This window comes from Porites lutea, chromosome 4 (assembly GCF_958299795.1).
Source record: "Porites lutea chromosome 4, jaPorLute2.1, whole genome shotgun sequence".
Classification (NCBI taxonomy): domain Eukaryota; kingdom Metazoa; phylum Cnidaria; class Anthozoa; order Scleractinia; family Poritidae; genus Porites; species Porites lutea.
In genome coordinates, this window is record NC_133204.1 from 41567139 (window position 1) to 41579288 (window position 12150).

The 12150-nt window shown below is 40.5% G+C and overlaps 1 protein-coding gene across 1 annotated transcript; it reads right to left on the reverse strand.

The window, feature by feature from the left end:
• Nucleotides 1–19: 19 nt before the first annotated feature.
• Nucleotides 20–6001, reverse strand: LOC140933628 (beta-1,4-galactosyltransferase 5-like). The gene is made up of 7 exons (XM_073383233.1): nucleotides 5659–6001; nucleotides 4389–4519; nucleotides 3461–3577; nucleotides 2606–2793; nucleotides 2296–2418; nucleotides 1515–1620; nucleotides 20–321 (listed from the first exon to the last, which is right to left on the reverse strand). The coding sequence occupies exons 1-7, from the start codon at nucleotides 5960–5962 to the stop codon at nucleotides 283–285; spliced, it is 1008 nt and encodes a 335-aa protein (XP_073239334.1). The 5' UTR covers nucleotides 5963–6001; the 3' UTR covers nucleotides 20–282.
• Nucleotides 6002–12150: the final 6149 nt, after the last annotated feature.

Sequence of the window (12150 nt, forward strand, 5' to 3'; positions counted from 1 at the left end):
AAAGGGGCGACGAGAAAAGGCAACTGGCCATTTCTTCTTCATCCCTTCCCATGAAAAATTGTGTGCCGCTATCTTTCCCAGTCTTTGCTCCCTTCAAAAAGTCAATAGTAGGAAACCACGTTTTATCCGAGTTCGTTCAACATCGGATCCAGGGCTGCAAACTCGTCACTTGTAAATTCTCGATGTAATGTTCACAAAGCGTTTTCTAAATTAGCTCGTATCAATGTAAATAGTGGGTATTCTGTCTCTTCCGCGCTGTACTTCAGAGAGTTAAGGCCATCGTTATCCATTTCTTTTAAAGCTTGATCCATTCTCGCCATCCTGTGTAAACAATATTTATAAAACTGTAGATCATTACGTGTTATATTATACCTGCATTTTTGAAAACCGGGTTAGCAAAAATATAATAAAGCTCATTCAAAGGCCGATTAAAAGCCTTTATCAAACTGTTTGCTAACCCGGTTTTTATAACTCCAGGTTAATAAGTACTGAGAGGACGTGTGATTTAGAATACAATAAAACATAAGAAATGATAATACAGCCCGATAACATATGAAACGTACGGATGAAACAGTTAATTGTGTGGTGCATGTCCCTCCCAATTGTATAATCAACCTTGGCCTTTGAAAACGAAACGAAAAAGATTCAGATCAGTGAATGAAGGAATGGGTCTTGGGAAATTTGTAGTGAGTGGTCTGGTTCAAAGAGGCTTAAACCTTTTCACTTAAAACGTTGTAGGCCTGCCACCCTTTTTATATAAGAATAGCAGTTTCATTTTCAATGATGGATTTTCTTAGTCACGTGACTTGCTGCACCCATTTTTTGTTTCAATTTTGCTTTTTATTTTAATTCAAATCTACACCACTTTTGAGACCTTCAAAAATTTTAATTCGTTTGCTATTTATGACTTCAAGTACGAGGTCCATGGAACTAATCGGGGTTTTTTGAAAATTAATTGTTTTCTGTAAACTGTAACGTTTTCATTTTAACGAGAGACTGGGGTGAGAAGAAAACATTGAATTTTTACCAAGCAATAACGTACTTTAAAATTCCCTGATTAATTTGACATGTTTAGCATTAAATTCGATACAATAAAAGAAAAATTGAGAACTTTAAAGGTTTCTTAAAGTAGTGTAATTCTTGAATGTAAAATTTTGTAAAATTCTGAAGGGCGTGGCTGGTCATGTGACTTCAAAAAGTGCGATGTCAGCACCAAAAATAGTTCCTTTTATCAAAGATAAAAGGAGTGAGAAACAAAAGAGGAAAAATAATTCTAAAAGGCAGATATCAATGAGGAGCCATTCCTTAATTCACACGAGTTCTTAATTAACAAGTTAAGCATAATTTTGTTTTTCCGTCTTTTTCCTTTTTCTTCTAAATTTAAAGCCACTTAGGACTGCAAAAATTGCATTCACATTCAACTTGAAAGTGCTTGCTGACCCAATTATATAAAAACTCAGCAATAAATAACAGTGATAAACAAAACAGTTAATCGCCAGAACAACTTGCCTTACAGTTTTTGGAGGTTTTGTTCCTGCCACATGAAACATTTTCAACATCTTATATCTTCCTTTTTGGCTTGATGGTCGTGACAGTGTGAGTCCTTTAGCTGTTATTCTACTGGCCGGCAGAGAGGACAGAACGACAAAAATGTGGTTAATTAGTGGTTATTGATTACATTCATAAATAGGCAGCTTAAGCAAAGAAGACTGCAAGGGCAACGCTAACGGCAAAAAGGCAATAGGTTTAGATTGGCAAAACAGCGACTCTGCACGTGCATCATTCTTTTTGTACATTTCTTTGCCGTAGCTGCACGACTGCAACGTGAAAGTGCCTAATTCCACGTTTTGTCGAGGACGAGAACACAGGACAACGACTTTTTTTTTTCTTTTCCTGAACTTTGATACAGTCTTTGCCAAAAGAAAAAAATTTGCCAACACGAGTTTGAATACGCGCAATAAAGTTTGCAGTAGCGCTAATTCGCTTTTTAAATGACGTTTTCGTAGCTGTCGCCGTCGTAGCCTCCCACGCAAACGTTCTTAGGGGTTCGTCACGCAATCTTTTGCGTGACGAACCCCTAAGAACGTTTGCGTGGGAGGCTATCGCCGTCGTTGTTTCTTAAGCTCCTAGCTACCAATGGGGGGTCCGCCCTCCCTGGTGGACGTTCTCAAGGCGTAGTATCTGTTGGACTCCAAACGGGAGAGCTCAGTTTTTTTTTTTTTTCCCATCAAAGGGGTCTTTGTCACTAAAATTTAACTATTAATGAACTCAATTAAAATAAAAGCAATAACTTACCTTCGAAACAGGTTGTCATCCTCTCCGCCCCATCCCCAAAATATGTTTGAATAACCATTGATTAGTTCAAAGTGTTCCTTCGTAAACGAGCCTACCCCTCCAAATATCTCAAAATATGGTAGACTGTGGATTTATAAAAATAAACACAGCAAAGAAGGTTTGTTTCATACCGACAGGAAAATTATACCGGATAGGGCTTCTGTTTATACATAAGAACGGGGATTTCGGCGCGATTTCTGATTTCTGTAGACGCCGCGCCGACCTCGCAGCCTAAAGTTTATTGTGGGAGAAAAAGCTATCAGGTACTTGCCGATAATTAAATTTGTCCACAGCTACCGACATGTGTCTGGGCGATGAGGGGCAGCTGTATTCATTTCGATCATTCTCCGGCATCAAGTCCACGTCATGGAAGACAAAGCATTTGAAATCGTCAAACTTCAGCGCTTCTTTAAAGCCAATGTTGAACAGCGTAGCCCTATTGAAAGGAGCATCCCCTATCTGGAAAGAAGAAAATTTGTGGGCAAATGCTCTTTTTTATATTGCTGGTTTCGCGAGCAGGCAAGGTGAAGCGAGTCCTGTGTTACTAATTTGGTAATCTAGCGGGTAACTTGGGCAGTATCTTACCCTGCTCAGGATTTCCCGCTTTGGTCCCGCGAGAAACATTTTCTGTTTGCTTTATATAAAAAGAATCGTTTACTGGCTAAACTTATTTGATCAGGATGGCTGGGTATTAGCCTAGTCGTTTTTTCATTTTTTCGGTAAAGACCTCGACTTCATCTAGGTTCATGAAAAGCCCGACGGAAGGTGCATGGCCAATTTTCCTAGTGGGTAAACTTATTTTCGACCCAGGCCTCTAACTAGATATGATTGTGAACACACCTTCTGATCGGATGGTAGATGATGTGTACCTAGCCTCGCTTTTCTGCCTTTTCGCCCTCATTGGAGATTCTCTTTTCTAAAATTTTGCCATTGGTGTGCCGTTCAGTGATGGTTTGAACTACTGTCCCTCCATACAAACATACATCGCAACTCCTCTTTGACACTTAAATCGGCAAATATGACTTCCTTTCTACTATCGCATAAATTCATATGGTTACCATTTTTATGAAAGAGAGAGAAAAAAAAATGTCCCCCAGCCACCAGAGCCCCTCAATGTTAAACATACCTGTTCTACGGAAAAGATCCTGTAGTCTAAATATTGTTTCCTCAACAGAGGATGGATATGACGAAGAAATATTGAGATCTGCTCGTAACGATTGCGAAATGGAATAATAAGAGCCATCTGTTGAGGTAAAGCAAAGAGTATCACAAATGAGTAAGTTCTTCAACAAAGTACTCTTCAACTTTTAAATGTGTCTATCTGATTTAGGTTTAGCTCATGTTCAGATGATAAAAAATTGGCGCGAGTAAAAAGGCTGACAGGGTGATGAAACCGGGTTCATATCATAGTGATGCAAACTCGACTCGAAACATCGTGTCCAAAAATTTTGCTCGGAAGCGAAACCTTTCTGATGACTGAAAGAGTTACATGGATATACCGAAAACATTATAAAGATCCTTGAGCTTGCTATGAGCGTGTTGTAAATTGCGGGATTTCCAATAAAGGAACATGACTTTTCATAGCGACGACAGGGACTGGGAAGAGGTAGTTAAAGGGTCCTCGACTTGAGGCACTTGAAGGTACCAAGGTACCATTAAAGTCATGCCCACATTCACTCCTTCGGGTGTTAAGGAAGTTAGCTGTCTAAGGTATAATAATGATTTTTTTTGCTATCGTAGCCGTATAAATAATGACCAGAGGTTGGATTAGAAACGTATACGGTTTGCAGAAGTCAAAATCGGACTATCAAGTGTTTAAAGAGATACGAAAATAAACTACCAAACATCCATATATTTTTTTCTCGATACCTACAGTAGAAAGGGCGGGACCTCACAAGAGGTGTATGGAAACACAGACCTCACAAGCTACCAGAGGTGAGTAGGTGTCCTGTGGTGTGGGCATTGTTCAGAATCTTTCAATCTTTGGTATTGCGTCATTTGGGTGATTGCACTCGTCTGTACACCCCATTAACATCTTCATTTTGGCACCTCACCTTAACTCTTGCTCGGCATTCAGTTGGTTTCCATCTTCCCCCATTTCTGACCCAGCCATTAAACTCATAAGAAATTTCTTTTGTAACATCGTCCATCTTAGAAACTGATGTACTGACATATATAGGTCCAACTGAGAGAAGGAAAAAACATACAAATTGAAAAGGTGATCAGCAATGAATAGTTGCAAAACTGTTATGCTGGAACTACTAAAGAAATGATTTCTCATAATAGAAAGCAAGCGTTTTGAAAGTATAGATTCTTAATATGCGGGATTCTTCGTCGCAAAATGGTTCCTTATACCGGTTGCCACAAAATTGGCAAATCAAAGGAACTTCAACCAAATAATGAGGAATTGAAAGCTTGGCTTCGTGCTCTTAAAAGATTTATACTCTGAACGTACTTTATTTTCATGTGTTCTAGGCGGGTTGGGGAGAGGTAGGGTAAAGCGGAAAGATGCCTTAGGACAGACTTTGTCGTTCCCCAATCAACCCAAAAAAAGGCTGGTGAAGAACCCTTAATTAACGACCTGCCACTCTCCTACCCACCTTCATCCGACTACTCTGCAGGCAGCCCGGTTGGCAGCAAATTGTACCCTCTCAAGTGATCAACAGCATCATTACCATGCATTAGCTACCAACCCTGACTTTCTTAGGTTTTCATCAAGAGCTCCCGGCTATTGTTGGTTTTCAGATAGGTAGAGTGACCGGTCGTGGCCAGCGCTGGAGTTCCGTGTTCGAGTCCCGATGGACTCCTGATTCTCGGTAGTGGGCGCTCGTAAATAAGGCATCTTCTATGACTATCACTTGGGGATTTTCAGCATCTGATGTCTTATGTCTTCATCCCCCAACCCCCCCCCCCCCCCCCCCCCCCCGCCGCCTTAACTCTCACTGTATTGCAATATTAAGATAAATGCTTGAACTAGATATTTTGATTTAATTGTATACGAAGTTTAAGTGGTCCAAAAGTCACGGTAGAAGACTCGGAGATTTGTAACAAAACTTTTTGCGTATATTTATGTCCCAATACGATCAGTTAGTCAGCTACACAGAGTGTTGCGTGACGACAATAAGAACAGCTGTGTAAGCAGAGTAACGGTAAGTTGAGCGCACCCTAAGTTTAATAAATTAAAGTGCACTTCCACTTTCAACAAAAGCATTTACCTTCATTTTAGTTTTTCAGTATTTGTTTAGGATAACAACAACATTGAGCCACGGTGACGAACAGCATCAATGAACTATCTATATCACAAATTAAATAAAACTTACTAACCAAGATTTGGCGGATTTTCTGGACATAAAGCCGTTTCATTCAGAGGTTGCCCTGTTTGGTTATGTCCAATGTGATTTACCCAATTTCCGTCTACAGTATTTGTACGTTTGTGCAGGTTACCAACTGAAAAGTTCAAACCCACTGTTTCTTTCCAGAAAACTCTATTTTTTGTCATCCTTACGTAGGACATTTGCAGTCTCATGCCTGATAAGTTACCAGTAAAGTGTAATGTCGCTGTTAAAATTAACACCGGCAGGACAGGAATAAGAAGGAAAGACAATTTCTTTCGGTCTAATCTATTCATCCTCCTGACCAGACAGCAAAATATGATGAAGACTGGCGGGATCTAGATGGAGAAAAAGGTGAATAAAATAAAAAAGATTTATCAGGGAAATTAATTTATAGTTAGTCGTACGTCACGTTGCCATGGTAGCAAAATCTCTGAGTGACAACAAACCGAAATCGTTAGTTTTAAAAAACTCAGGAAAGTGAATTCGCACTATTGCAAACTTCATCGATCTTATTCAATTTATTTCATTTAGTGCGTCAAATGTTGGCGAGATTTTCTGAGGTTGAATCCAAAAGGACTAAGTTTAGAAAAAGAGAAAAAACATTTGTGTTGTGTTCACCTACACCATAAAGCGGGCGCGTGAGAATTAGAAAGTTTCATGTCGCAGTCATGCAACGACGGCTAAGAAATGTACAAAGGCACGTGCAAAGTTGTTGTTTTGCTAATGCAACCATATTGCTTTTTTGCCGTTCTTGTTGCCGTCGCCGTCGTCTTTGCTTAAGCTCGCTATTGTTGTGATCGCGAAATTTTGCTACCATGGTAACATGACGTCACACGTGTCCTTTCCATTGTAGAATGGTGGCAAATGTGATCGGCGTCTTGCCCGACCTTACATACACTGATCGAGTACTGAGGCAGCGTTCACACTTGGTGCCCGTACAAGGTGCCCGAGTACGGTACTCACTAGCCGAGTAGGCAATAATGTGAACACAGACTGTTTTTTTCAAGTACCGACCCTTAAAATTCGGGCACAAAAGTGGACACAGGCCGGGTGCCTTTGTGCATACCGTGGGCAGTCCACTGCTTTGTTCCTTGCTGCTAAGCTGATGTTTCAAAATGGAGTCTGGCGGGGCGAAAAGGAGTAGCTACAATACTCACAGTCATATATCGGGCACTCAAAGTTTGAATACAGCACCATTTTGTGCCGGTACCCAGGCACTTGTCCCCAGGCACCAAGAGTGGAGAGCCTCTAAGGATGCGTTCACATTTAGTGCCAGGGCACTAGTTCCCTGGCATAGTTCAAAATGGTGCTTTGTCCAAACTCTGGGTACCTAAGTTGTCTTTCGTTCACTTTGGTCCGTCAGCAGACGCCATTTTTGCAAAAAGAGCGACTGTGGGTAACACTCCTCGGAACCAACGGAAAAAACGTGCACACAGGGACCCGGTGCCCACTTTAGTACCCGAGTACAAAGGTATCGACCTTGTACTTGGGCACTCGAACCGTGCCCGAATTCTAGGGCGGGTACTTAAAAAAAGGTGTGTTCGCATTAGTGCCCAGCGAGTATTGTACTCGGGCAACAGTACCCTTATACCAAGCGTGAACGCACCCTAAGTGGGGAGCTTTGAAGACGCGAGTCGCAATAAACAAGGCTAATTCGCAGCCAACGGATTAATTAGTTTTTAGATCTCACATTGACTTTTCACATAAATGACATAAATTGTTGTTGATATTTTTCGTACAATTGAAGCCGACCAAGTTAAACTGATCTCTTGAGCCGACGAAGGCCTGGTTCAGACGGCGTACTTTTCATGTGCCGAACCTGAACCTAACTGAATAAGTTCGACTTTGGAGCGACACTGGCGCGACATCTGATTCAGAGGGCGCACTGTGTGTCGAGCTTAAGTTAAGTTCGTCAAAAGTTTGACAGACTCTGTCGAACGTTTGCCGCAGCAAACGCTTTTGCCGCACCTAACTAAAACTGCCGTACTAAACTGATTCAGACGCCGTTCTTTTGCCCTACTTAATTCATAAGTTAGGTTCGGCACATGAGTGGAGCGGCGTGTGAACCGCGCCCGAGATGTCAACTGCGCATGCAAAACCACCCGGTTCCATCAGGCCTAGTTGTTCGAAGGCCGATTAGCGCTAGCCCTGCGGGGTTAAATTTTAATCCCGGTTTCTTTTCGTTGTTGTTGTTGTTTTTGATGGTGGTGTTGCTTAGAAGCATTTTCTTGGATAATTTTCCCTATTCTTTTTAGATTATCCAGTCACCAAATTGCTGACCAAAGGAATTAAACTGAATTTGCTCTTTAAGCTTTTATATCTGAATTCAAATTTCGCACTAACCTTGGGTTCTCTTAACCCCGCTTTGAACAAAAAGCCATCATGTGAATAAAAAGCGATAATTCAACATACAGCACAAGCAGATAGATTTAACAAAGAAAACGCAACCTCAAATGTGAACGCGAGAGCGCGCGAAAACAGACTAAACGCGACTTTCGTTACTTCTCTCTTACTCAGATGAAGTCGGATTTTAGATCTGCGCGCATCATCGTCACTTTAATTTTGTCAAGTTGTATTCGCTAATTAAATCTGCCAATTATTTCAAACGAAAATAAGAAAAAAATAATGACGTTACCCTCTTTATGGTGGTCATCGGTAAAACTGTGAATAAAAAAAAAGATCATGTCCTCTAAACGAAATAGCTGTTCTTTAAAAGTGGTGTTCTTATCAGGGATTTTAAAGTAATATAACTTTCTAATCAGGAAGTGGCCTTAATTATAATAAATAAATGAGGTAGCGGTGATACGGTCTTTTTAAAAATCTGAAGTTGCCGAAAGATTTGTCGGTGAGATTGAATTTCGTTCAGTTCAATCGTGCAATCAGGGTATCTAGGTTTGACTACCGAAGCATCAAAAACTGATATTTACAACTGACAACTTACAGCAAAATGTGAAGTAGGTAAACGTAACGTAGATAACCTCACTTGTTCATAGCCGTAATTTGGCAGGAAAGTCACATATTTTGATCTGAAATAAGGCAGGGAAAATCAAACAAATGGTCTGAGATACAATCTCAGACCATTCATTACAGACCATTTGTTATTTTCCCTAACCCTGAGGGTAGGAAAAATCACATATGGTCTAAATGGACAAAGGCGTCAGAAGACATGTCACATAGCCCTTCCGAATTTTCCAAGAATATACCCCCAGGCACGTGATATCACTGAGGTAGCCTCCTGTTCAACTACAAAGAGTACGTGATGTAATAATTCCGTTCGAGGTATGAGAACGCAACCACTAATTTGTGTTGGGTGTTCTGTGCATTATTGGGTGTCCTGTGCAATTAATAAGAGAGGTTTTTTTGAGATTGCATTTTCGTCGTCGTCGTCAACAGGCATTTGCCTCGCTTTGAGGCGCTTGCTTAAGTTTTGCCTCACTTTGACACGCTAACTCATGTGGTGATTCTTGTGTCCTTGACGTTCATCTTTCAAAGGTTTGCTGAGGTCTGATATTCTGTCTTCCTAAAGCGTTCATCTTTTAAAACGTTTGCTGAATCTTCGTAAAGCGTACATCGATCCGTGTTTGCTGAATCGTCCAAAGCGTCCATCTTTCAGAAGTTTGCTGTTAAATTTTACTTTGGATTAAGCCTTCATTTTTTTCCGCATGGTTCGTCACTGTCTTTGGAAAATGTCCGCGACTCCTCGTGCATGCATCAAACCGGGTTTAGTTCGGCGGCCTTTGTTCCACAAAGTAAATTTACCGAGTTGTGTAGCTCGGCGGCCGTTGTGTCACAAAGTAAATTTACCAAGTTGTGTAGCTCGGCGGCCTTTGTGCCACAAAGTAAATTTACCGAGTTGTGTAGCTCGGCGGCCTTTGTGCCACAAAGTAAATTTACCGAGTTGTGTAGCTCGGCAGCCGTTGTGCCACAAAGTAAATCTACCGAGATGTAGCTCAGAGATGTGAAGTTCGGCGGCGCTATTTGATCATAACTTTTGATATTTTCGGCACCGGACAAACGAACACTTTAACTCCATGTTATTTATTAGGAAAAACTTATAAACCAGCCCACAGTAACGCCACTCGCGAGTCACTGAAATCAACACGTTCGACCAAATTACTGGAAAAGGTATTGACGTGAGACGCACACACGTTCCATTGAAGGCTTTGACAGGGTTAGTGCGAAGTTTGAATTCAGATGTGAAAGCTTTTAAAACAGTAAATTCAATGTAATTCATTTTGTCAACAAGTTGATGATTGGATGTTCTTAAAAATAACATAGAAAATTATCTGAAGAAATCACAGCATGAAAAAAGAGATTTACGGAAAATTAAAGTTACGTAAATCTGCGTAAAGGAGGTTAACAAACTTTACACTAGCTTTACATTGATCGTAAAGGCGTGTAAAGGTAGATTTACTTAACCGGAGATAAAGCATGTGTAAAGGTTGCGTAAAGTTGCAGGGCCAGATTTACGCAACTTTACGCGACAGGAAAAGATTGCGTAAAGCTAAGCTTTACTAAACCAATAGTAAAGCTGCTTAAAGCTGTCGTGAAGGTGTTTACTGATTTACACGGCCGGACGAAAAAAAACGTTATGTGCGACATAGAATTTTTAAGTATATTTGTATTTTACCTGACAGGGCGATTAATGAGTCATTAATGAATTGAGTCAACTTGATCAGTACCATGATGTGCCTTTTATTACTCACTTTTCACAAACTGTGGAAATTAAGTCACAAGTCCCTTCAATAAACAAATTCTAATCTCTATAAGGCCAACGCACAAAATAGAAAAAGATAACTGTTTACTTTTGTAGAATAAACTATAAACGGTTTAGAACTTAAATGACATACAGTTCTTCCATAATTTTGAGAGAACAGACCTTTTCGCTCATAATTATTAACACTATCATGAAACTAATAAGGTGGCCTAAACACCCTATTTAAACATAGCTACAAGGCCACAACACATGTCTTTTTCAGCAACTTAACAACTTCCAATTACTTATCATTGAGTATTTTTGTCACGTGAAAAGGAACCTTCACTTTGAAAAACTCTCAAAGAATTGCCAAGGTAAACAGGGCAATGAGACAGAGGAATGGAGATCAATAAAATTAGACTAGACCCTTTTCCAGCAAGGAGCCAAAATTGTGTCTTCTTTTAATTAATTTGCATTCTTTAGTGCAGACATAATCCAATCAGAAGTTGAGGCAGTTTCCAGTTGGCATTTGATTGGATAAATCGGCACTGAAGAATGTAAATGAACTAAAAGTGGTTGCACTTTTGAAGCTAATTTTTGTAACAGTTTACAGCATCCTGTGACATAGACTATAGATTCCGAGACAATGACAACCAGGAGGACAAGATTTGTTTTCAAGTTTTGGTCACATTTACCTAGGGGCTAGTGTTTAGTCCAAATTTTATTTTGATTTATTTTTGCGTTCACTTCCTTTTTGGACACTACGTGACTACTTATATCATGTTAGTTTCGGATGGTCACATGACCACAGCAAAAGCAGATCACCACGTGTTTTCAAGTGTAGTGTTATAGAGCAAATGTTTTGAATTTCTCATCGATTGCATCGCACAGAATGTAAGTAGTTTTGCTCTTTAGTGTCGCTTTAGGTTTATTTAGGTTTTCTTTAGGTTTATTTGTCATTTTTGCTTATTTTATGTTCAGTTTTCACCGTTCATGACCAGTGATCACCGATCGAACCAAGCACGAGAAACTTGGCGATTAAAGACAGATTAATAGTCCAATCAACGCGTCGAAATTTCTGTGTCGACCCCAACATTGTGAAAAATTCTACAAAGTACGAAGAGAAAACTGTGTTTTCACCTGGATTCTCGAGAAAACGAACGCTCCGAACCGACCGAACGGAATCGCAGGAATCTCTGGACTGGACCGCGCGATAGTGGACCGCGGAATGGACCCTGAGGACTCAGCGAAAGGAGCAGTTGGATACTCCCTACGCCAGGACCCCGTACCAAATACTCAAATTGATTTTGGTGAACTTGTGTATCAACGCGAAATAAGCGAACAACGCAGACTTGCATCTTTGTGGAACAAGGAATCTAAAGAAGTTGCCTTTGAAACACAGCAGCTCCAAACTCTCCTCTACACTAATTGGGAGCACTTGTCCGCCCGCAAAATAGTAGATCGTTTAGCTATCATTTGGAAATCCTTTGAGACTGTACACTCGAAGTACCTGCCAGGCATACGTGACAGCAAACGACTACAAGAAGTACAGCAAAGGTTCAAGTCCCTCAAAGAACAGATGATGTTTACAATAGAAGAATGCGAAACCCAAATACGGACTGATCAAGAAACACAAAAACGTGATGATGAACGCTCCATTAAAAGTCACAAGTCGCACCAGTCTCAGAGCTCCACTACTTCAAGATCCTCTTCGTCGTCCCGGAAAGAAAGGTTTAGAGCCATGCTTTTAGCAAAAAAGAAATTGGAGTTAGCGAAGAGTAGGGC